General features: G+C 29.7%; 4 protein-coding genes across 6 annotated transcripts; 1 reads left to right on the forward strand and 3 right to left on the reverse strand.

The window, feature by feature from the left end:
* Positions 1-4407: 4407 nt before the first annotated feature.
* On the reverse strand, positions 4408-7159 carry LOC107647917 (cytochrome P450 93A3). Its single transcript, XM_016351969.3, has 3 exons — positions 6239-7159; positions 4906-5312; positions 4408-4649 (listed from the first exon to the last, which is right to left on the reverse strand). The coding sequence occupies exons 1-3, from the start codon at positions 7157-7159 to the stop codon at positions 4439-4441; spliced, it is 1539 nt and encodes a 512-aa protein (XP_016207455.1). The 3' UTR covers positions 4408-4438.
* A 1490-nt stretch (positions 7160-8649) lies between these two features.
* Positions 8650-9173, forward strand: LOC148554446 (uncharacterized). The gene has a single exon (XM_088491378.1). The coding sequence runs from the start codon at positions 8677-8679 to the stop codon at positions 8938-8940; it is 264 nt and encodes an 87-aa protein (XP_088347504.1). The 5' UTR covers positions 8650-8676; the 3' UTR covers positions 8941-9173.
* A 5736-nt stretch (positions 9174-14909) lies between these two features.
* Positions 14910-17043, reverse strand: UVI4 (uv-b-insensitive 4). 3 transcript variants are annotated; one of them, XM_088491374.1, is made up of 3 exons: positions 16891-17043; positions 16431-16795; positions 14910-15718 (listed from the first exon to the last, which is right to left on the reverse strand). In XM_088491374.1, exons 2-3 carry the CDS (start codon positions 16791-16793, stop codon positions 15347-15349), a joined length of 735 nt encoding a protein of 244 aa, XP_088347500.1. In that variant the 5' UTR covers positions 16794-16795; positions 16891-17043; the 3' UTR covers positions 14910-15346. The 3 variants fall into 3 exon arrangements, with proteins under 3 accessions (XP_088347500.1, XP_016204949.1, XP_088347501.1); XM_016349463.3 differs by having other exon boundaries at positions 16886-17042; XM_088491375.1 differs by having other exon boundaries at positions 16881-17042.
* A 1332-nt stretch (positions 17044-18375) lies between these two features.
* On the reverse strand, positions 18376-20064 carry LOC107646270 (ras-related protein RABA4d). Its single transcript, XM_088491376.1, has 2 exons — positions 19673-20064; positions 18376-18894 (listed from the first exon to the last, which is right to left on the reverse strand). Exons 1-2 carry the CDS (start codon positions 19873-19875, stop codon positions 18468-18470), a joined length of 630 nt encoding a protein of 209 aa, XP_088347502.1. The 5' UTR covers positions 19876-20064; the 3' UTR covers positions 18376-18467.
* Positions 20065-23573: the final 3509 nt, after the last annotated feature.

A 23573-nucleotide genomic window follows, 5' to 3' on the forward strand; every position in this document is an offset into this window, starting at 1 on the left:
CCAAATCGCGAGCTTCCGATTCAGCCTCTTTTTGAATCTCATGATTGTTGTGTGGCACTAGTGTCGGGGCTTCATTATTTTTTTCATCACCAAAAGAATCACCATTTCCTTCCAAAGACTCCTTCTCCATGCACAACGATTTATCATGCCCATACCGTGCACAAGTAGCACAAATCAACGGTAAACTCTCGTACTCCACTTCATGAGTCATACCCTCCACTATAATATATTTGATTACAGGCAACCCAAGATTAATTTGAACACAAGTTCGGGCATATTTTTCTCTTTCTGTAAGCTTAGTGGCCAAGTCTACTTTCACCGAACCCCTATTGCAGAAGCAATTCACAGCATTGCTTGTTCCTGGTAGCACCAAATTGGAAGTCTCGAAGAATTTTTCGCATGGCCTAAAATTCACATCCCATGGCTTTACTGCAACATGACTGTCTATCAACCACGGGCCACCAAGAATGACTTTCTCACGATCCGCAGTAATATCAAATTTAACCAAAAAATACCCAAACCCCACATCCAACAAATTAAACCCTCATTTGATGCGCCATATTATGCGAAGCTTATGCATAAGAGTCGTGTAGCCATAATACTTATCTAGCACCTTGATCACAATGGCTTCCTTGTAATGCCTCCTTAGTAAAACTGACGGTGGACGAGAATCACCCTGCTTACCCGTCACCCTCGCGATACCATCCCAGATAAAGACCTTGGATGGCTTTCTGGCTCTCTCCTTCTCTCATTCTCCTTGAGTACGGAGTACGTACTCTTTTTCTGCTAGAGTTTTTTCTACTAATATAGATGATTTTTAATAAACCATTTATTTAAGTTTACATGTTACTAAAAACACTATTATAAATTCAATATTAAAATTAAAAATTTCTCTTTTTTGTAAGTAAATAATTTATAAATATAATAAAATAGATTATGTACATAACTTGCCCAAAGCACGAGTTCTACACTAATTCATTTAAAAGTAAATGAAAGAGGAGCTTCATTTGTAAAATTATACGACATCTTTGTAATCAATCAGATACGCACCATCCAGATCGTCTTAACGACATCGAAACCGAGAGATAGAAACATAGTAATCTCTGTCCAAATATAGAAGTGTCCACAGATCAAGGCCAAGATCGACAGGAATGTGACTATTATTATCCATGTCGTCTACAAAATTAGGCTCCAACTATAATCTACGCATTATTAGAATATTATAATTAATGAACAAAATTAAGAAATAAAATTAGGAAAATATCAAAGAGGATTAGAAAAAAATCAATGTAATTTATTAGGATATTATTCCATAACGAGCGTATTCTTAGCGTACTCTTGGTCTATATATGAGTAAGAATCTTGTAATCACATATGAAAAAAATATGAATAACAAAAATAATACTTTTCTGTCGAATAGAGTTGTCAATCCAATCAGTTACAAGTTAGGTTGAATGCGGATCGGTTCTTGTACAGATTGGGTATGTGCGAGTTGAGTTTCAATCCTACTCAACCAATTCGTAATATATATATATTTATAATTAAACATGTGAGAAATAAAAATTAATCCAAAAATTTTTCACTTTGTGTAAAAAAAATTTAACTACTAATCCAAAGTTATAAATTACTACTTTAATGCTTTTGTTTATATAAAAATCAATTCCATTTAGTAATATATAAATGCGTCCATTATCTCTTCATTTAGATCAGAATCTATAGCAACAAATTCCTAAGAACCCTATAGGCTATAACCAACGCTCAACTATTTAAAGAGCCTTTTCAAACCATAAGAGTTCCACTAATGCTCAACAATCTCCTTGAATATGGAGTACATCCTCTTTGTCTCCTAGAATTTTTTGTGTACCATTAACTCAATTAACTCGTTACTTTATCATTTTATCAATTTTTTAATTTTAAAGGATATTGATACTTTTAATAATATTTATATTTATAGACTTGTATTATTATTTTTAACTCGTAAACAAATTAAAACTGTCACAAAAAAAAATTAAAACTAATTTTAATTTTTTCATCGATATACCACTTCTATTACTTTAAATAATTTGAATTAGTGTCTAGACCAAATTCAAACCGTACTAAAAATATAAGATATAATTTTAACAATATTTTAAAAATTGTGGCTAAAATTATAAGAAATATATGTCAATTTGAACTCACAAAAGTTAAAAGAAGATTTTATTAAATTATCTCAAATAATTAATCATAAAAAATGATTTTGATTAATGTTAGTTTCACTAATCTAAATCAATACAAAATAATTTTATATAAAAGTCATCAGCCTATATGACAGGTCATATGTAGGTGCGACATTTGCAGAAGAATTAAGAAACGGTAGCAAAACTAGCCAACTAGGGATTGATCGGATAGTGGTTTCACGGGTTAATGTTCAAATTCGTTCTTGAAAAATCATGCGATCTTTATTTTTGTTTTTGAATGATTTTTTTAATCAAATTAGTTCCTAAAAGATAAATTGTTAGTCAAATTAGTCCTTCCATTAATTGGATGGTGACGTGTCACATTAAGTGCCATGTGACATGATAACGTGACAGTGACACGTAGCATGTCACGTGTCACTTGACATATAAAAAAGTTTTTTATTAGTCAAAATAGTCCTTGAAAGTCCAAACGTAAGTCATTTTCATCCCTCAAATTTTAAAAATTAGTCAAACTAGTCCTTATATAATTTTTTTATTTTTCTTCATAAAATTATCTCTCTCCTTTAATTCTTCTCAAAATCTCTCTTATTCTTTTCTATTCTAAAACCTTTTTTTTACATTACTACATTTTGCTGGAATACATATATATATACTTAAAATTGAAATGTATGTATTTATTAACTTAAACAAAGTTATATGCTCAAAATCAAAATTTATGTATGTTAACCTAAATAAAATTATACCACTTTTTTTTCTACTACATTTTTTTTTCATTACGATATTACTTATATATAGGATGTAATGGTAGTGATACTTCGAGTCTAAATTCAAAAAGATCCACAAATTTTGCTTCAATTCCAAACTTTACAAAATATTAAAAATTTGTTGGTTAATTATTATTATTATTATTATTATTATTATTATTATTATTATTATTATTATTATTATTATTATTATTATTATTATTATTATAAACGAATTGCTTCTTAAGCGTAATACGTGCAAACATCATAATAATTTTTGTGTGTTTATAGATTATATAATTTTTCTTTTAATTTCACAAATCAATGAGATAAAATGAAATAGGAAATATTATACCTATTCATAACACAGGCTACTCCGCACTAGTACATTATATAAATAGATATGCTTCGTACTAAAATAAAATTCCTTTTGTTTTAAATGAAATATTTAAAAAGTTATATTAAAATATTAAGATTCAAAAAGTGATTCCATAAAGCAGTTTTTCAATTATTGAGTTTTACTATATAAATTAAATAATAATAAAAGCTATAATTTTAAAAAATTTAAAAAATTTAAAATTTAAAATAATTATTATATTATTTAGTAAAATTTAAAATATTAAATTTTTAAATATATAATCAACAATAATTTGATAAACTCATTTAAATAAAAAAAATTCACATAAAAAAATTACAATTTAAAATATAAAATTTTAAAATACAAATGACAAAATAATTTTATAAAAATTTAATTATTTTTATTATTTTATGTAAAAAGAATTTTGTTTATTAAGGTTTAAAAAATAATATTAAAATTAGTAGTATAAAAAAATATTATAAATTTAATATTATAAAAAATTATATAAGGACTAGTTTGACTAATTTTTAAAATTTGAGGGATGAAAATGACTTACGTCTAAACTTTCAAGGACTATTTTGACTAATAAAAAAAATTTTATATGTCAAGTGACACGTGGCACCCACCTGTCACGTGGCACTTAACGTGACACGTCATCATCCAATTGACGGAATGATTAATTTGACTAACAGTTTATCTTGTAGGGATTAATTTGATTAAAAAAATCATTCGAGGACGAAAATGAAGATCGCGTGATCTTTCAAGGACGAATTTGAACATTAACCCGTAGTTTCACTGCGTGAATGATCCATAGAAATAGATAATAATGAACTTTTATATATATATATTCGTATGGTGGAGCTTCAAATTTTAGAGTGATCCAGTTTGGCATTTTTTTTAAATTGACACTTAATTTATATAATATTTATTAATTATTATAATAATTAATAAATAATAAATAAAATAAATTTTAATTATTTTGTATTAATTTTTTTTGTTATCAGACATTTTCGTAACAGAGATAAAATCTGCCAGTTATTTAATATATACAACACAACAAGGACAATGTACTTTGTTACATATCATCTCATCATGACATTCTAGATTTTGTTGACAGCATAATGTTTTGGGGAAGTAGAGTAATATATAGTATAGGAACCTCAAAAGGGATTATAACATAAGATAGGGTAACAAAGTAGTGGCTTAGCCAACCCTGCAGAGAATGATGACCCTTCTTCCATGTTAACCCTGTCTCCCCCTTTGATTTTCCAATCAAAACATTGGATCAACGCTGCAATTGTTGTTTGTATTACCGTTAAAGCAAGAGAAGATCCAGGGCATCCTCTCCTCCCGAACCCAAATGGAATGTACCTGAAATTTGAAATCATTCAATCTATCTACATGAATAATCATACTAAAATGATATATACTAATAATGTGTACGAGGAATGTTAGGGGCGAGCAATTTTAGTGTTTTGTAACTATTAATTAGCCATCAATAGTGTTTTTAATGGTGTGAGATTACATCTAATGATGGGAAATCACTCACTTTTGTTTTGATGGTTAAGTATTGACCAGAAAACACAAAAGTTGCTGGTCCCTTAGATTTTAGCATATAAAAAAGTACCTAAAATCATTAACACTCATTTTGATGATGTCATTATGTGTGGTTTCCAAGAACCTCTCGGGTATAAAGTTTTCAGGATTGTCCCAAGATTGAGGGTCTCTCATGATGGCATAGACATTGATGAGTGTTCTTGTTTGAGACTTTACTTCATAACCATTGATGATGCAATCTTGAGCAGATTGTCTAAGAGCAAACGGTGCCGTTGGATGGAGCCTTAGCACTTCCTTCACAATAGCTTGGAGGTAAGGTAGATTTGGAACGTCCGATTCGTTGACCATCCTAGTTGACCCCACCACTGCAGCAATCTCTGCCCTCAGCTTGTTCAGTATTATTGGGTGGTTTAGTATCTCTGCCATGCTCCATTGCAATGCCACAGAAGACGTATCTGTTCCCGCAAGAAAAATATCCTTGCGTTTCCACACATGAAACAAACACTTTTGGTAGCTACTCACATAAATATTTCTATATTTTTACACGAAAAGATGATGTTAGAATATTTTATGATGGACTTCTATTAATTATTGATTTTTGTCTTTGTAAAAATAAATTAAATATTTAAATATAACAGTCGTGGAAACCTATCAAATGATTAAATGATTTATTTTAGCTTTTAGATGTCATTATATATTTTTGTCTTGTAATTTTTGGTTCGCCACCATTTTCTTATAAAATAAAGAAGATAATAGTGTAAGAATAAATTTTTGATGGTTAAAACCCAATTACTACATAGTACATATACATGTTATAAGAAAAAGATTCACATTTTTATCTAATTCTTTTGATGATTATAAATTCACAAGATTTTTAAGTGAAAATAGAAAAATTATATTATTTAAATTATAATTCGTTGGACTCACACAAAGACACTTATATATGAGTAACTACACAAATATATTTAGGTAAAAATAATTGTTAAAAATCCATAAATAACTTAACATATTGTTAAAAAACAGAAATATATGTTTTTTTTTAGGATGTAAATCATTCTTTTTCTTATGTTTTGTATGTTTTTTTTTTAGGATTTGAACGATTCTTTATCTTATATTTTGGTGTTTTTTTTAGTTTTGACATTTTTTTTTTCAAAAAAAATTAGAATTTACGTAATAAATGGTAAAAGATGAATTAAAATAAAAAGAGATAATTAATAATCATTAATTTTATATTTTTTAAAAAATATAATTTAAATAATTAATTAGTATAGAGTGTAGTTTAAATATATTTTGTTGACTTATTGTTGACTATACCTTCTTAGTTCCTGGGAAAATTCTTAACTAAATTATTTAAGATAATCCGTATCTAACACTTTATGGATATAAAATAAAGAATAACTTACTAAGAAGAAAGCCTTGATGTCATTCCTTGTTAGCTTGACCTGAGCGTTTGGATCTCTATAAACTCTTAAGAGAATATCCATCATATCCAAGGTGGTTTCTCCCTCATCATCACCACCATCATGTTCATGTTCCTCCATGATCCTTTCCAAGATGCGGTCAAATTTGGCCACTACTTTCGCAAGCTTCTTCCCATACCCAAACAAATCAAACTTCCCCAAAGGCCCAAGAACCTCACCAATGCTCAACTTAGCACCAACCTCCAAAAACTCCTTAACCAAACCATGAATCTCCACAGCATCATCATTATTGTCGAAACAAGTAGTGCTCATGGCCATCCTACATAGGATATTGTTGGTCAAAGTAGTAAGCTCAAAACCCAAATCACACTCTCTGCCCTCACTAGAACAAACCATAAGTGATTTCAAGAGCTTCTTAATCTCTTGTTCCCTCACGTGCATGAATCTCCCAAGCTGAGAACTCGAGAGAAGTTGAGTCACGCATAGCTTCTTCATGAACCTCCAATAAGGCCCATATGGTGCAGCAATAAAATAAGACCCTTTATAAAGAAAATACTCAGAGGAACCGAAGTTGGGGCGGTAGCAAAAGTTGAGTTCATGGGTTTTCATTACTTCTCTTGCAACATGGGCATTGGAAACAAGTATGCAAGTTGAGGCACCTAAACGAAGCTGAATCAGAGGGCCATAGAGATTGGCCAAGGCTTGAAATGACTTTGGTATCACTGAGCCTAGAAGATGAAGGTGTCCAATTATTGGAAGTGACGGTGGAGATGGTAGCTGTTGGGGTCGAATTTCATCGCTGCTGGAATTCGAGGTTCTTATTTTGCTTCGGAACTTGATGATAATAAGAGTTAGAATGAAGAAAAATAAAGAGGAGGAGAACATGTAGAAAGAATAATCCATAGCACTATAGCAGGTTAATAGTTTCGGGGACACAGAATGTGGTTCTTTAGTTAATTAATAAGATAGCGAAATACAGAAAATTGGAAGAGGTTAGCATAATGAACAAAAGACAAACGTCAGATGGTCCTAATCCTCCTCAATTATTAAAAGTGGTCCTCATATTAAGGAATATATATATATATATAAACTAATGAACAATGATATATATTCGTTTCTTTCAATTGAATGCATTAGCAAGATACAGCAGCTAGAATGACAAGATACACAATCAGCAACCAAATCTATAGTGTATATGATATTTTGCATCATTGCTCTTTTGCTCAAAAGGTTGACTACAGAATTATTGTGTATTTGTTATGTATAATTGGAATTACATAATAGGAACTTCATTATTGGTTTTTTTGTGTTATGATATTATACCATTTATTAGTAATTCATCTTTTGAACAATTCAGTTTTTTTTTTTTTTTTTTTGGGCTGATGGTATTCAGTATTCTCTCTTGCAAGTTGAAATTTTTTCTTTAAATGTAATGGGACTCTTTTCAATTCACAATATACCTGTCCTACCCACTCCCTCCCTAATAATATTGATTATTGATTGATATGACAAAATTGATACCAGAAAACTTAATGATCATTGCCAAAAAATATTGAATTGATCTTATTTTCCTTTACACTGATATTTTTATTTTTAGGATTTTGTAAAAAAAAAAAAGTAAAAATAGTTCAAAAAATAAAGATTCCTCAAAAAGTAACTGATAAGTAGTCTACAAAAAGTCAAAAACTCATACTAACAACTAAGGAAGAGAGCTTATTCCGCCAAGGTAATAGGCTAATGCCTAATAGCCAACGTCAACATTGTTTTTGGGAACACAACAAAACATAGGTTAAAAAATTAAGTGATTAAAAATTCGATAACGTTAGAAAGATTAAAAATAAAAAAGTGAGAATTTGTTTTATTTAATATTTATTAATTGTTGTTAAAATTAATAAATATTAAATAAGACAAATTTTAACTGTTTTTCGCAAAAGAAAAATTGTTACTAAATATTTCCGTTATAAATTTTAACGAATAAATAGTCTAGCGAGGTAGTGTAGCCTAAGTTACAAGGTGAAAAACTCAGGTGAAGTCGATTTTACGTGAAATTGATATCTAAAAGCTGTTAAATGAAAATTTAGTCAAATCAATCAAATCATTTAACAGCGGTCAAGTATTAACTTTATGCGAAGTCCTGAGTTTTCACCAAGTTACAATCATGCATTCTACAATTAACGCCAACAATAATTCATTATTTATTCTATTTACCAAAAGCATTTCTTTTCCCCCTCCCACCACAAGGATGTAAAAAATGGCCTTGTCAACTAGGTGACCAGATCACCAAAATATGCTTCCTTATAAAGCCTCGCGTTCCACGCATCAAATAAAAAAATAACACACATTTTCAAAGCGTGTTTCCCATTTTGTTAATAACAATTTGAGAGCGTTATTATAAGAAACACACATACTAATGCCGATAGATGAATGAGTCTGCCTTCAACTCCAAGTCTCCAACCATGGCAACCTTGATCGGTTGCCAATATTACTATCTTTTGTTCCTTCTTTGGTTAATCTCTAGTGTCACCTTCTTTCTAGACATTCACACTAATCATCTTCGTAAGCAAATGTCTACTTCACTAGCACAATGTTGGGATCAATTTAACCCCATAGTAATCATCCCTCTTGTTAGTTTATGTGCTAATTTGCCTACAACACAGATCATTGCGCTTGCTTCTCATTCATAATGGCTTCATCATCATCATGAAGATCAGAGAGGTATTATATTGTATTTGTACGTAGAGCATTTATCAAGATTTCAAGCACTCATCATCATGGTTATTATTGGAGACTTCTTTAGTTTAATTTTTTTGCAGTTGTATTTGTATACTTCAGTTTCATTTTTTCTCCTCTACGCACGGTTGTATGGCAAACCAATATAATAATGGGATGTGTGTATATGTTATAAATTTGTTCAATACGGATACATCATGATTTTTTCTTTGAGATATCAAAGATGATATTTATATATAGAAAAAGTACATGGAACTAACTCAAAATCAGTCAAAATGGAACAATTTAATTAATTATAACTATAGTAATTAATTTTATTTATTTATGATTTAAAATATTGGTTATTAAATGTTTCACCACATTTAAATTAGGAGGAGATACGTTCAGTATCATTGCAACGTAAATCACGGAAACTGATTCAATTAGCTTCCGTCTCTTCACCCTCCTTCCCTCTCCAAATGCCTAAAACATGATAAATTAGAAAATAGATTTAGAATCATCCAATTTAACAAAAAAAATATATATCTTAATACCTAATATAAACATCATTCACATAGAGATTTTGATTTCACTCAAAAATATTTAGTTAGTTTTTGGCTAAAACTATCTTGATTCCCTAGCATTATTGATTCAGTGACTGTATCACACTGTTTGTGACCCAACCTTATTTTGTTTCCATAATCACTGAATCAATAATATATATAGATAGTTGAAGGCTTGAAGTTACTAATTGAAAATCATTAAATTTAAAGTTACTAATTAAAAATTATTAAATAATTTATTTTTTTTATTAAATTATTATTTAATAATTTTTAATTACCAAACTCACGTAAAAACAACTGTACAGAATATTCACTCATATATTTGAACAGTTTTGTATTAACATAGTCATGAACTAAGAGCCCGTTTGGGAAGTAGCAGAAGCTACTTTTTTTTAACTTTTGGATTATGAAAAGTCATAATCTATGTGTTTGGCACTATTTTTAAAAAAGCTTCTAACTTCCCGAAAAGTTAATTTGGAACTTTTTGAAAAAGTAGAAATATATGACTTCTTGCTTCTCGAGAAGTCATTCTACCACTTACTTAAAAAAATTAATTTTAAAACAAAAAAATTTACTTTCCTTCTTGATTCTATGACAAATACTGACTCTTCATCACCATTTTCACACAAGGTCTGCTAGAAGCACTGGCCTTCCACTATCATTCTCACGCAATGTTCCAAGTCTCACCATTTTTACATAATGAAACATCTGATGGAAGTATTGATCCTCCACCACATTTTCAGACAATATTACATCTGAACAACTTACTGCATATATTCCTTCTAAATATTTTTTTATTATTTTATCACTATTTTTTATTATTAAATTTGTATTCAAGTGTGGTATGAAATTTCAGTTTTAATTTTATTTTTTTCATATGTAATTTTATAGCTTATTATTATTTTCATAGTTAATTATAACAAGTTCTTGACCTCAATAAAGGAGAAGAGAGTTCTAATAGGAATAAAAATAAAAAATAAAAAACAGCAATAAAATATACATTGACACACATTTTATTTTTATTTTTTATTTTCACCTACCATATCATACACAATATTAGTGATTAGGTTATGTAAAATCAACATTCAATATTAAAAAGTATTTGTTATCATCGTTATTTTAATATTCATTCTCTTTTGTAAAAAAAATTTATCTTTTGAGTTATTTATCCAAACGCTACAACTTTAAAATAAGTACTTTTATAACTAAAAATCCAAACACAAAATAACTTATTTATAAACTGCTATTAATAAAAGTCCTTATGTTTTAAGCTCCTTTTCCAAAAGAACTTATTTAAGTTATTTACCCAAACTGGGCCTAAGTCCTATTCTAGGAACATCTTGGTCACCTTTGGACAGTTCTTGAGTGCAAGCGAAATTATTTAGTTAATAGAGATCTATAATTAGTAGAAAATTAAATGATTTACTTGATAAATTTTACCGTCAAAAAATAAAGTTATAAACCCTAGTTTATAAAATTCTACTTGTAAAAACTATTTTAATAATAAAAAATGAACTTTTATTATTAAAAAATAAGACAGATTATTCTTGTAATTAGGGGTGGAACTTAGTTAATGGCCCTCCAAATTTTTTATAAAAAAATTAGTAGTACTTCTTCAAAAATAAAAAATTGTTTAGTTGGCCTAAATATTTTGTTTTTATTGCACAATAGTTTTTAGTTTTAAACATTAAAAATATGTTGGATTGTGATTTATTGGCTTTCACAACACATCAAAATTGAAAGATAAAATCAAATCAAATAAAAAAGTTATCTAACAAAAAAATATTAACACAAAAAAAGATCATCTAACAATCAAATCAAATAAAAAAAGTAAATCAAATAAAAAAAGTTATTTAACAAAAAGGATAAGAATAAAAAAAGATTATCTAATAAAATAAAAGATAAAAATCATCATTATAAAAAACACGCTACTTTACTAACAGCTTCTCTATTCGTATTTTGCAACTCTCTATTCAACAAGTAATACTCTTTCTACCTTTGAGTTCAAATATAAAAAAATAGATATTTTTTATTTAATTAATTTAATATTATTTTATATTTTACTGTTTATTTAATTTAATTTTTTATATGATAAAAAATATTTAGAATATTCAATAAGTATTGATATTATTTTATTTATATAAATTGATAAAAAAATTCAATAAATATTATAAATTTTAATATTTATTCTTCTAACTTTTTTTTTACATATTTTACAGGATATATATTCAAATTTTTATATAAAATAATGATAAAAAATTAAAGAATTAATACATTTTTAAGAGGAAGGCTAATATTTAAGAAGGAGAGTACTATTATAAATTATTTGCTATTTTTTATCTGTAGAATTACTTATTTATTATCTTATTAGTAACAAACTTAAAGAATAATTATATTTATAAATTTTATTTTAATATAAATATTATTATTAAATTTTTATGTTAAATTTTGGTCCCTCCAAAATTTTATTTCAAGCTCCGCCACTGCTTGTAATCTATGAAATACGGACATTTTGTTAGATTATCATGTTCGCATGTCGAATATATTTTGGACACGACACAAATGTTTGTTGTGTCTAATCAGGTCTTAATAAAAAAAATTCCAAACACATTTGAACACACCTAAATACCATCACATGTGACTTGTGAGAGTGTCCAGTCATATTCTTAACATATGTATTCTTAAAATGAATTTAGAAATAATATGTATTATTATTTATTAAAACAAAAAATATTTTAAATACTTTGTATAATTAAAAGAAGATATTAAAGACAGTTAAAAATTTTTATATTTTATATATCAGTCATGCTACACATACATTCAAATCTTTTTAGCAACCAAATCGAACCAAGTTGGTCCACTCCTAACAAAAAGTAGTTTCATCAGTGAGAACGTGAATACACGCTCTACGTGTTTCTCCTCATTATTTTTCTTCTTCTTCGCATTCCTTCTTTTCATCGTCGTTCTTTTATTGTTATTATTGTTGCATTTTTTCCTTTTCCTGCTTCTCTTTCTACTAATTTTGCAGTATTATGTGTTTTATTATTATTATTACTATTATTAAGGGAGTAAAAAACCAGAAGAATAATGAGAAGATAAAACAAGAAGAAAAAATAAACAAAAAAAGAAGAAGATGATAATAATAAAGAAGAGGAGGAATAAGGAAGAGGAGGAGTTTAGAGTTATCATTAACTAATTTTAGTACATTTTTAATTTAAATAAGGTGAACTTTTGGTACATGCTTATTTTTAATTGAGTTTGTTTGTGTGTCGTCGTCGTTAAGTAATTTCAATGCATATGGATTTGAATTTCAGTATTTTCTTGATTTAAATAAGGTGCACTGTTGGTTTAAACTTGTTCTTAAGTGAGTTTATTTATATGTTGACTTAGGGGTGTTCATGGATCGGATCCGATCCGCGGTGTTTATTCGAATCCGAATCGAAAATTGCGGATATAAATCTGATCCACAAGACTATCGGATCGGATAGAATCAGATCCGTACACTAATAGGATCGGATCGCGAATTTTATGTAGGTATCCGCATATCCGATCCGCATATCTGCGTATCCGTAAAAATAAAGAAATAAATAATTAAATATTCTTTTATATTTTATTTTAACTACTAATTTTCATATATGTTGTATTATTTTAATTTATTATTTAAGAAATGTATGTTTAATATTATTTTAAAAGTAAACATATTTAAAAGAATAGAAAAAATGAATTTTATTGATATTTTTTAATAAAAATAAGCTTTTAAAAATATTTTTGTGTTTTGCGGATATATTCACTATCCGATCTGCAAATGTGCGGATCGGATCGGATCCAAACTTAAAAACTGTGGGTATTGGATTCGATCCGCATTCACCCTATATGTTGTCATTATTAAGAAATTTCTGTGCATTTTGGATTTAAACTGTTATACTTATAAAAAGAAGACAACGATGATAACAATAACGATAAAGAAAACGAAAAATGAGGAAAAAAGAGAAAGAGAAGAAAAAAGAGCAGTAGCTTATTCTTCAAGTGTGTTAAAAGTCATCATTATTTTTAGGACAAACTGACACACATGAAAAAACACCGAAAACTTATAAACACGACACCGAAAACAATTTTATATTACACAAAATTGTATTTCAAAATGCACCAAAACTACCATTAAACGTAACATAAATAAATTCATCGAAAAAACAATTTAAAACTCCTATATTCCATTCAAATTCAAACCTTCAGGCTTCAACCATGAACACTGATTTTAAAAAAAAACTGAAATTATTCAAAACTCGTAGAGAAAACAACTACACAAACATTAACTATTAACACACTACATTAACTAGGAACGAACCAAACATCGTTCACTTGATTCAATTCAGAACAATAATCTTATTCGCTCTGATTCAACTGATCTAAACTTGCATCATTCATTGTTTTTTAACGCAAAAAACCTATATGAATTTGATTTCAATGCTTGATTTGACTGTTTGATCGAAAAAGAATTCAGATCAAACAACATTCATCTTAAAAGTAAAATTCTGTAGAAAAAGAGGGCAAAAATTTGCAGAAAATGCATAGTAATCCCAAAAGAAAACAAAATTCGTAGATAACATAGAAAAATCAAAGAAAAAAAGAAAATCCACAAAAAAAGCATTGAGAGAGCAGCAGTTTACGTTAAAAGTCTGTTACATATTAGGGTGTATGTATATAAATAGTTTGGTTGAACTTAATTAGACAAATCATTTAAGTGTAAAACTTTATTCTTTATATACTTTATTCTCTCTCTCTCTATATATATATATATATATATATATATATTGTCTCTATATCTCGTAAAATTTAAAATTCTAGTATCTACATATTCCATATCACATATCCGTGTTAGTGTGTGCATCATAGCTTATAACAAATCTCATATATAAATATAAAATGAAGAACTATTGGGTTCCACGTGAAGCACGATACTAATTCTGAGAGTGCATGTGTGAAAAAGCGGGACATACCACCTTGGAATTTAAAAGAACTAAACTAAAATAATGCCCACAAACGTGTTATCATTATCACACTATCTAATATTCTAATATATCAAATTATAGAGTTCATCTAGAGAAAATGGCAATTGGCATTTCAAATTTTCACAATTTTTAGTTGAATTATTTTACCAACGAACAAGAAGTGATCTCAGCCACAAACGTGTATCTATGGGTGTGATGAAAAAACCCTTTTTTTTCATGCATACGAATGATACGATGCCAAATCGTTTAAATGTTCTTAAATCTCTGCGAATATCTAAGACCAAAATTCTAAAGTATAAAGCCGCCATTCGTGTGGGACAAGGACACTGAATTATATGAACAGAAAAAAAAAATATGAACTTGAAAGAAATCTGTGCACAAATCTGAGGAAATATTATTGTCATACATTGTAAGTAATGGTACAAAAGTAAACTCCAAAAGTACTTGGACGCAAAATGAAAAACGAAAATTATATACAAGGGACTGAAATATTCCCTGACCCTACAATACCTACCCAAAACCATCAAAGGATGATGGAAAGAACAAGAGTGCAAGCCTACTAAGATGTTAGAACAAGAATTGTAGCAAAAAATTACCATCAATCTTATCACCTTCAATTTGGAGTTTGAAGATATGAATGAAGCAAACTGGGAATGAGAAAATATCTGCTGAATCAGCTGGGTGTAAAATATCATCAGACGATGATTTTGCAACAAAAGTTCTTCCCTCTCCTCCTGCTTATGTGTGTGTCAAATCCAAATTGATCTCTGTTTGGAATCGATATGAATATCTACTGAGTCTGAAAATGATCACCTCATGGACATCAATGTACGAACTCGTTTTTCTCTTTCGGCTTTCTTGGCGCTTGGTGTTCTCTTAAGTCTCTGCAGCTCCTCCTTCACCACTTTCTCAACACTATCAATTGAATTGAGAAGCTTCATCTGTGGAGTTAACTCTGACTGCTCCCCTTCGGTCTGATTGGCAATGTCGAGCAGAATTTTCGGAACCTTGCCGCTGGGTGTTCGGAGCTTAACACCTGATGCCGGCTTTGGGGTGATCTCAGAGAGTTGAGCATTATCTGAGGACACAGAAGGATCAGGAAACAGCTGATCCGCCGGAAATGGATTCCCAGTTTGCTGGCCATCGATTTCTCCTAACCGAGCTCTCCTCCTTTCAATTGCCTAAACAGAGTCCAATTTCAAACTTAGACTCACAATATAAGCTACCATGACCACAATCATATGCTGCAATCAGTTTAGTGCTTTGCAAATAACAGAACACATATATAGCGTGTTTGGCATTATGGATTTCTATTTGCAACCCCAAAAATATCATTAGCACAAGACCAACTATTTAACTTGCGCAGCCATTGGGAAACCAGTTTAACATATAAAGGAACAATGATTGCGATATTTAACAAAGGGAAAAAACTATTAACACTCGTCAATTCAATTAAACACTTCAGTCTCAAGCAGCATTCACAGACACAACCGAAACTGCTTACACAGTAATTAGATTCTTGCAATGTTGATGAAGAAGGGCAATGACATGCATGATTGCAGAAACACGAACGAAAAGAATTTCAAATTTGGCCTTGATCCCCAATTTAAATTTGAAACTCCCGTAGGTGCACCTTCAGATTAGAAATGGTTCTTAGCTGAGATTTGATTACACAATTATTGAAGCTAGCTAACCCTATAATAATTTGACGAGCAAAACACAACTACTTTGTGTCTCCAATTATTAATTTCAAAAAGATAAAGCAAATACGAAAAGAAAAAAGCAAATTCGCAAGCAAACAAAAATGAAAATGAATTATACATACGGAAAAGAACAGAAATGAATAATTGAGGAAAGAAAGAGAGTTAAACGGCATCGTTTTGTAGGACTTACGCGCACAACAGAAGAAATGTCCCTAAGAGGGGTTCTAGGGTACCAAGAAGGTAGCACGCTCCGGGAAGAACTACCGCGACCACGACCACGACCCCTTCCCACTACTCGCCGTCCACCACTTCTCGACGGGCTATTGTTCTCTGCACCAGCAGGCGCCCCAACCGCACCGGTTCTTGGTGTTCTGAACCCTCCACGAGCAAGACCCGACCCGGTTGTAGACGTTACCGGTTGCCTCCGAGCGGATCCGAAGACGCTGGAGTCAAGTTCGTCGTCCAAGAGTACGCCGTGGAGTAAAGCTCGCCGGCGTGCAAATAGAGCGGCGATGTCGACGGCAGTGGAACGACGATCTCTTGCTTCCGGCATGGCTGAAATGGAAGCAAAACAAATAGCAGAGTAAGAATAATAATAAGAAGAAGAAGGAGGTGTAGCGTAGCGTAGCGTATTGTGCACCTCACCGTACCCTAGGGTTTCGGCTGTTTCTCTCTCTGTGTTGAGCAGGAGTAGTAGTAGTAATAACGGAGGGAGAAGCAAGTGCTGGAAAGAAGACCGAAATGGCAAGTTTTCAAAATGTGAAAAAAAGGCGCACTTATAGCACTCTCCGCTATTCTTGTGAAAATCAAATCAGCCTGCTCTGCTGCTCACTCTGCATCTTGGGGGAATTTCATTTCAGTTTCACCACGTGGCGCAATCTCCCACCATCTTAGCCAAACGGCTTCTTTTGAATTTCAAATCCTCCTTTGGGCGGGATTTTTCTGCTTCTCTGTCTTTCTTATTTTTTTATAACCTTTTTTGGGTCTGACTTGTATAACTTTCTGCTTTTCTGTCTGCTGCTCTTGTTTTGGGCCTTACCAATAACACCACTCAATTTCGGGGCTATAACTAGCTCAAACAACTATTTCAAAAAAAAAAAAAACATCTTTATTGTCTCTGATTCATAATGGACTCACAAAAATAAGCTAGTGTTCGAATTTTTCTTTTAACTTTTGCTCATCATGTCCAAAAACAAAAACTTCTGCTCATCCACTTTTTTGTTGGTTGATTATTAATTAAAATGGGAAACTCTCTAGCAAAATGTAAATAACTAAATATCCTTTCATCAAAAACAATTTAGCTTCAGCTCAAGCTAATTAGAGATGGAGAGTGCAAATATAAAGCTTATACTCCTTTTTTTTTTTTAAAGTGCATTTCTTTTGAGCACATAGAGACACTAAATAGGCAAACAATATTGAAAGTATTGATAGACCTAATTTCATAAATCTCATTCCATGATCAAAAGTGTGATTCGGGTTGTGTTTCTTTTCATTTTTTCTATACATAAATTCAAATTCAAAATTTTATTAATTAAATTGTACAATATTTATTGTCAATAATGACTAATTTTTTCAAGTTATATTAACTGGAGAGAAATGCTAAGAACCGTCAGAATTTATTGTTTTTTACCATCACTTAACTATCAACTTGATTTCTTTAGTCTAGTAATCCAATAACATACTTTTATCCCATACTTTATGATGACTAAAAATAATAAATTTTAATGGCTTTCTAGCATTACTCTTACTTGAGAATATGGTCAGCTAGTATATTTACTCAATGGTAGTTAAAGAACTAACTTGAACTAGATTGATTTATGCATGTATGGTTAGGTTGTTAGAGTCAGTTAGAAACTTTGCGGATATAGCAAGTGATTAGTTACAAGTTAATTAACTGATAGTAGCATGTGTAATTGTGTATTAAGCTGATAGTACATTAGGTCCCGTGGTTAAAAATAAAGCTCTTTAGGAAACATGATGAGTGTATAGAATAGAACCCCTCTGATACTAACTTGTTGCAACCACAGTCTAACCAATGTGATGGAAAAGTGGGAACTTTTGTGTTAACAAATTTAAACCTATAAATTGAGAAAAGCAAGGAAGGTGATGAATGACTAATAAATACACAGTTTGAATTTGGTTAATGCTTGATTATGATTTATGAGATAGTCACCAATCTCAATCTCTGTATAAACACCCATAAAGGGAGAATGAAAGAAAATAAAAGCTAGGACAAACAGCAACCTTTTCCAGCATCATCATCATGGTTATTAATAATTATGGTGGTTCCCCTGAGACTAGTACCATTGATATCATCAGCACCAGAAAGTGGTTTCTTGGCATTAATTTTGTATATCTCAGTTAGAATGGTGATAAAGCAAGTTTCAACATTCGTGGAATCAAGAGCTGATGTCTCCATGAAGAAGAGGTTCTCCCTGTGTGCAAAATCCTCTGCATCTTCAGTTGGAACCGCTCTGAGTCCTGCAAGATCACACTTGTTTCCAATAAGCATCACAACAATGTTCTTGTCAGCGTGGTCCCTCAGTTCTTGTAACCACTTAGCCATGTGTTCGAACGATTGCCTCTTAGCCATGTCATAAACTATCATTGCTCCAAGAGCACCTCGATAGTATGCACTAGTAACTGCTCGGTACCTGAAATTTCAACGAGAATGCTAATTACAGAGTTCTCAACCAGAATTTTTCTTAGGATACTTGTATTTTAACACTACACTAGTTGAATTATCTTTACCGTTAAAGTTTTCTTGGATAGCTAAACAAATTTGCCCAAAGGTTTGATAAAAATAAGTTGTAGAATAAGGTTCAATCAACACAAACTTCCACAGCAATAAAAATATCAAGCAAGATAAAACTACTTATAAATATCAATTTAAGTACTAGACTAGACACTCATCTTACGATTCTACAGACTCTTATATCTATGGAATGTTCCATAACACCATTTTCATTTTCATTCACCTTCAACGATGTCGTCAACAATCTCACTCGTACTAAATGATACAAACTACTACTCTTAACTCCATAACATTACATAATCTCTATTTTTGTAAATGACTTCTTCAATCTGAGATGATTTTTCTTAAAAACTACAATATTCTTAGCAAGTAACAGAATAAATTACAACAAAAATGCTCTATACCAAAACACTTGTACCTCCATTTGTTATATGACTCTAACCCAACTTAGATAGCACTCATGCATAATTGATGGACACACTCATGCAGCTGCATAGTATTGTTAACCAAGAATCCCATTGCTTTGATGAAAACAAAAAAAAAAAATTGTTCTCTATAAACTATATATGCCCCCTCTCTTCTCAACATCTTCTTATTTGATACAAGTTATAATTCTAAACACATAAAAAGGCAAATAAAAAAAATGAAATTGTTAGGAGAGAAAGCAAAATGAAAACCTTTCTTGGCCAGCGGTATCCCATATCTGAGCCTTGATGGTCTTGGTATCAATGATGAGAGTTTTGGTCTGAAATTCAACACCAATTGTTGCTTTAGAATCGGCACTAAATTCATTCCTGGCGAAACGCGCAAGAAGTTGCGTTTTGCCAACAGAGGAGTCACCGATCAAAACCACCTTGAACACGTAATCAATCTTCGTCATCCTCAAACCCTATATATATATTCCTACGTACATCGCCTCATACGTATACCTATACCTATACCGCTACCTACGTATTCCACAATGTTAAACCTTTCTTCACATGATACCAACAACAAAGATGTTTGCGAGGGAAGAAGATCAAGCAAATTACTCTACACAAATAATTTCAAAAAACAAAGGAAGCCAAACATTTCCTTCTTTCTAACCTATTGCTCTCAATTTCTCATTCATTATTATCTTTAATTTTTCATATCAAGCTAAGCTATCGTTGATTTTCTTTTTTTTTTTATCTTATTATTATAGCTATATTTCGTATTAAAATATTACGTTGATTTTTTTTATTTAGCTTTTAGTTTTTATTCACTTTTATATCATGCTGTCGTGAATCACATATATGCATGTATAACCAAGAAAATAAATAATAAATAAATTAAACAATATATATATATATATATATTTTTTTTTTTAAGGTTACAAAATTTTTTGGTTTTCCTGGGTCCTCTTGTTAGAAATGGATTTCCACTATTATCTAGTATCCAACAGTTGGGGCCATAAGGTTATAAAGCCCAACATACACCAACCCACATGGGAGCCCTGTTTATTGGGCAGAATGGCAGATTGTCCACATAATATTAAATCCACTTTTTAAATAAAAAACAAATTCCGCTTAAGGGGTTCAATTTCAATTTTCAATCCTGCATCTTATATATGCACTAACTTATTATTAGTGACAGATCTTTAAATAGAATTTTAATCTACAGTCGATTAATCTTTGGCCTGGTTGAGAATATCATAGACAAGAAAAAGGAATATTAGACCCTTTTAAATTAGTTTGCGGTTTAGTTATGCTGTTAATTCCTATAATTTTATCAAATTTATAATTAAATTTTTATATTTATTTTTTTTAATTAGGTTTCTACATTGTTTTTTATTTTCGAATTAAATCCTTGTTTGTGTAAAAAATATTAGAATTAACGAAATATTTTTTCGCAAATTGAAAGTACTCACAATTAAAAAATTAATTAAAACTTTAATTATATATTTTTTGGGAGAAATATTCTATTATTTCAACGTTTTTGACACAAAAATGATTTAATTACAAAATAAAAAATAGTATAAGAATTCAATTGAAAAAAAAAAATATAAAGATGTAATTATAAATTTAGTAAAATTTAGAGACCAACATAATTATTAATAAACTTTAGTTTGTAAGAATTTTTATATTTTATAATTGTTACGGTGGGTAACCGGAGATTAATGGGCTGGATGGCGTTGGTTGGCCCAAACGTACGAAGGAGGAGGCTTTCAAGGGGTCTGCAACTCGGTGCCCTCCGTCCGACCTGTGCGTGCGAAAGAATGGGGGGTGGTACCTGCAAAGACACTCCGATGCCTAAGTCAGTAAGGGCGTTAGCAGGTCTAGAGAGTATTGGGACTTAGAGATACCTGAGGGGTGTCAGTGTATTTATAGTAGTGAACCAATAACCACCGTTGGAGTAGTGCCACCTTTCTAGGGTGTTAACCGTCCCTTTATCTTAGGGAAGTTAAGATATGGCTCGTGAAGTGGTTAGAGAGATTCTGGGGGCAATTACTCATTCGAATGAATGCTTATCTGCCAGCTAACCCTCGTTCCCGACTTCTTTGGAGCAAGTCGTGACGAGTACCGACTTCGTAGTGGCTGATCTGGTGAAAGGTGAGGTCAACCCTTTGGGTTGGGCCTTTTTATTTGGATCCTGGGCCTTATTCGTTGGGTCAGGGTATGAACAATAATATAATTTAATTTTAATATATTCTCAATCTTATTTTTATAATTTTATTTAAAAAGAATTTTAAATCCATTAAGATCTTTTTTTTTATTTTTAATACAAAATATTTTTACAAACTGAACAAATCCTTAATTCTTTGCTCGTTTAAAGAGAGGGAAAAAAAAGGGGGGAAAAAAAAAAAAAAGAAGAGGATGGGGTAATTTTGGTAGTTTTCATCGTTTGAATTTGATGTGAAGCAACAGAAAATATAAAACACAGAAGAAAACGGATCTGAAACTCACCAAATCCTTTTACCAATATTTTTTTTTCTAATGTATTAGTTTCTTATCTATACCTCTATGGTATTTTGCATTATGGATAAACCGATAAAGTGAATAATGTTATATGGAGTTATTAATATGAAATATAAGTTATAATATATATTAAAAATAAATTAAATAATACACATATTTTTACATAATATGTAGTTCAGTATATAAGTAGCCTTTTTGAGATAAGTTAAAAAGAACTTAATATAATTCTTTTACACTTCTCTCTTCAACCAAGAAAAAAAAAAACTACAAAATAAACCTCTCTAATTTATCTTCGAAAAAAATTTCATTTTTCTCTCCTATAAAATGTTAAAATGACACTTTTTTCCCTTTTATTTTATAAATGTATATTCTCTTCTCTTCTAACTTTTAGAAAACCTCTTCTTTAATACATTTTAAACTTTTTATGTTAATTAATGTTAACTTTATCCATTTTTTAAAGAAAAATAAATTATTTTTGGAAAAATTATTCCAAAAGATCGTTAGGAAAATTTAATTATTAAAAAAGTCCTTTAAAACTAAAATTATTAAGAAGGACTAGATCTTTTTATAATATTTAAGAAGAAGAATCAAATCTTTTTATAAAGAGATAAATATATTCTTAACTATTTTTTATTTATTTTTTATAATCTTTAATATATGCTGTTTGATTCTCAACGCTATATAAATATGTATGAATATTCACTTGGGATTAATTAGTTAATTAATTTAGAAAAAATTACTCTAAAAGATCGTTAGGGATATTTAATTATTAAAAAGTATCTTTAATATTAAAATTATTAACAACGACTAAATCTTTTTATAAAAAGACAAATATATTTTTAATTATTTTTTTATTTTTTATAATTTTTATATTAACAGTTTTTATTTTTTCTAAAATTTTAGTAATTTTTATTATTTATTTATTTATTTATTTATTTATTTATTTATTTACTTTTTCTATCTTTTGTCTTTTTTTTTCGTTGGATAAAGATCACTAAAATAAAAAAAAATAAAAATAAATAATTAATTAATAAAAATTACTAAAATTTTAAAATAAAAACATTAAACTAAAAGCCCATACAAAATGGGCACCCAAGAAAAAGAGACTATATGCAGATAATGAAAAACCATAAGACTGAATTACCTGGGAGGCTTGCGCCCATAAAAAATCGTAGAGCCACCCATTAATGGTAATGGAACTCTCCGCAAAGTTTCCTCCTGTGATATGAATAACTACCTTTTGATCGCTTATAGTGCCCCAAACATCTGACTGCATTTTCCAACTGAAATGGAATATGACTATTGAAATTACATTGTAGAGAAATAAACTTTATAAAAAAATAATTAATTAATTAATTAAAAATATATTTGTCTCTTTATAAAAAAATTTGGTTCTTTTTCTTAAATATTATAAAAAGATTTAGTCTTTCTTAATAATTTTAGTATTAAAGATCCTTTTTAATAATTAAATCTTTCGAACGATCTTTTAGAATAACTTTTTATTATTTTTTTAAAAAAATATCCATTAATAAAAATTTTATTTTTTATCATTAAATTTTATTTACTAAAATACTCTTTAATAAATTATTCTTTTATTGATTAAATTATATTTAAAAAAATTAATAATTATATTTTTTTCTAA

The sequence above is a fragment of the Arachis ipaensis genome, chromosome B6 (genome assembly GCF_059453495.1).
Source record: "Arachis ipaensis isolate K30076 ecotype BB chromosome B6, ASM5945349v1, whole genome shotgun sequence".
NCBI classification, from domain to species: domain Eukaryota; kingdom Viridiplantae; phylum Streptophyta; class Magnoliopsida; order Fabales; family Fabaceae; genus Arachis; species Arachis ipaensis.

What these genes read in the sequence shown, in the direction of transcription:
- LOC107647917 (XM_016351969.3), bottom strand. Translation starts at nt 7,159, where the DNA reads ATGGATTATTCTTTCTACATGTTCTCCTCCTCTTTATTTTTCTTCATT. An exon ending in ACATCAAGGCTTTCTTCTTA is followed by an intron (nt 5,313 to 6,238) that starts GTAAGTTATTCT and finishes TGGAAACGCAAG; the next exon opens with GATATTTTTCTTGCGGGAAC. An exon ending in ATGAGTGTTAATGATTTTAG is followed by an intron (nt 4,650 to 4,905) that starts GTACTTTTTTAT and finishes TTCAAATTTCAG; the next exon opens with GTACATTCCATTTGGGTTCG.
- LOC148554446 (XM_088491378.1), top strand. Translation starts at nt 8,677, where the DNA reads ATGAATGAGTCTGCCTTCAACTCCAAGTCTCCAACCATGGCAACCTTG.
- UVI4 (XM_088491374.1), bottom strand. Translation starts at nt 16,793, where the DNA reads ATGCCGGAAGCAAGAGATCGTCGTTCCACTGCCGTCGACATCGCCGCT. An exon ending in ACATTTCTTCTGTTGTGCGC is followed by an intron (nt 15,719 to 16,430) that starts GTAAGTCCTACA and finishes GACTCTGTTTAG; the next exon opens with GCAATTGAAAGGAGGAGAGC.
- LOC107646270 (XM_088491376.1), bottom strand. Translation starts at nt 19,875, where the DNA reads ATGACGAAGATTGATTACGTGTTCAAGGTGGTTTTGATCGGTGACTCC. An exon ending in GATACCGCTGGCCAAGAAAG is followed by an intron (nt 18,895 to 19,672) that starts GTTTTCATTTTG and finishes TTGAAATTTCAG; the next exon opens with GTACCGAGCAGTTACTAGTG.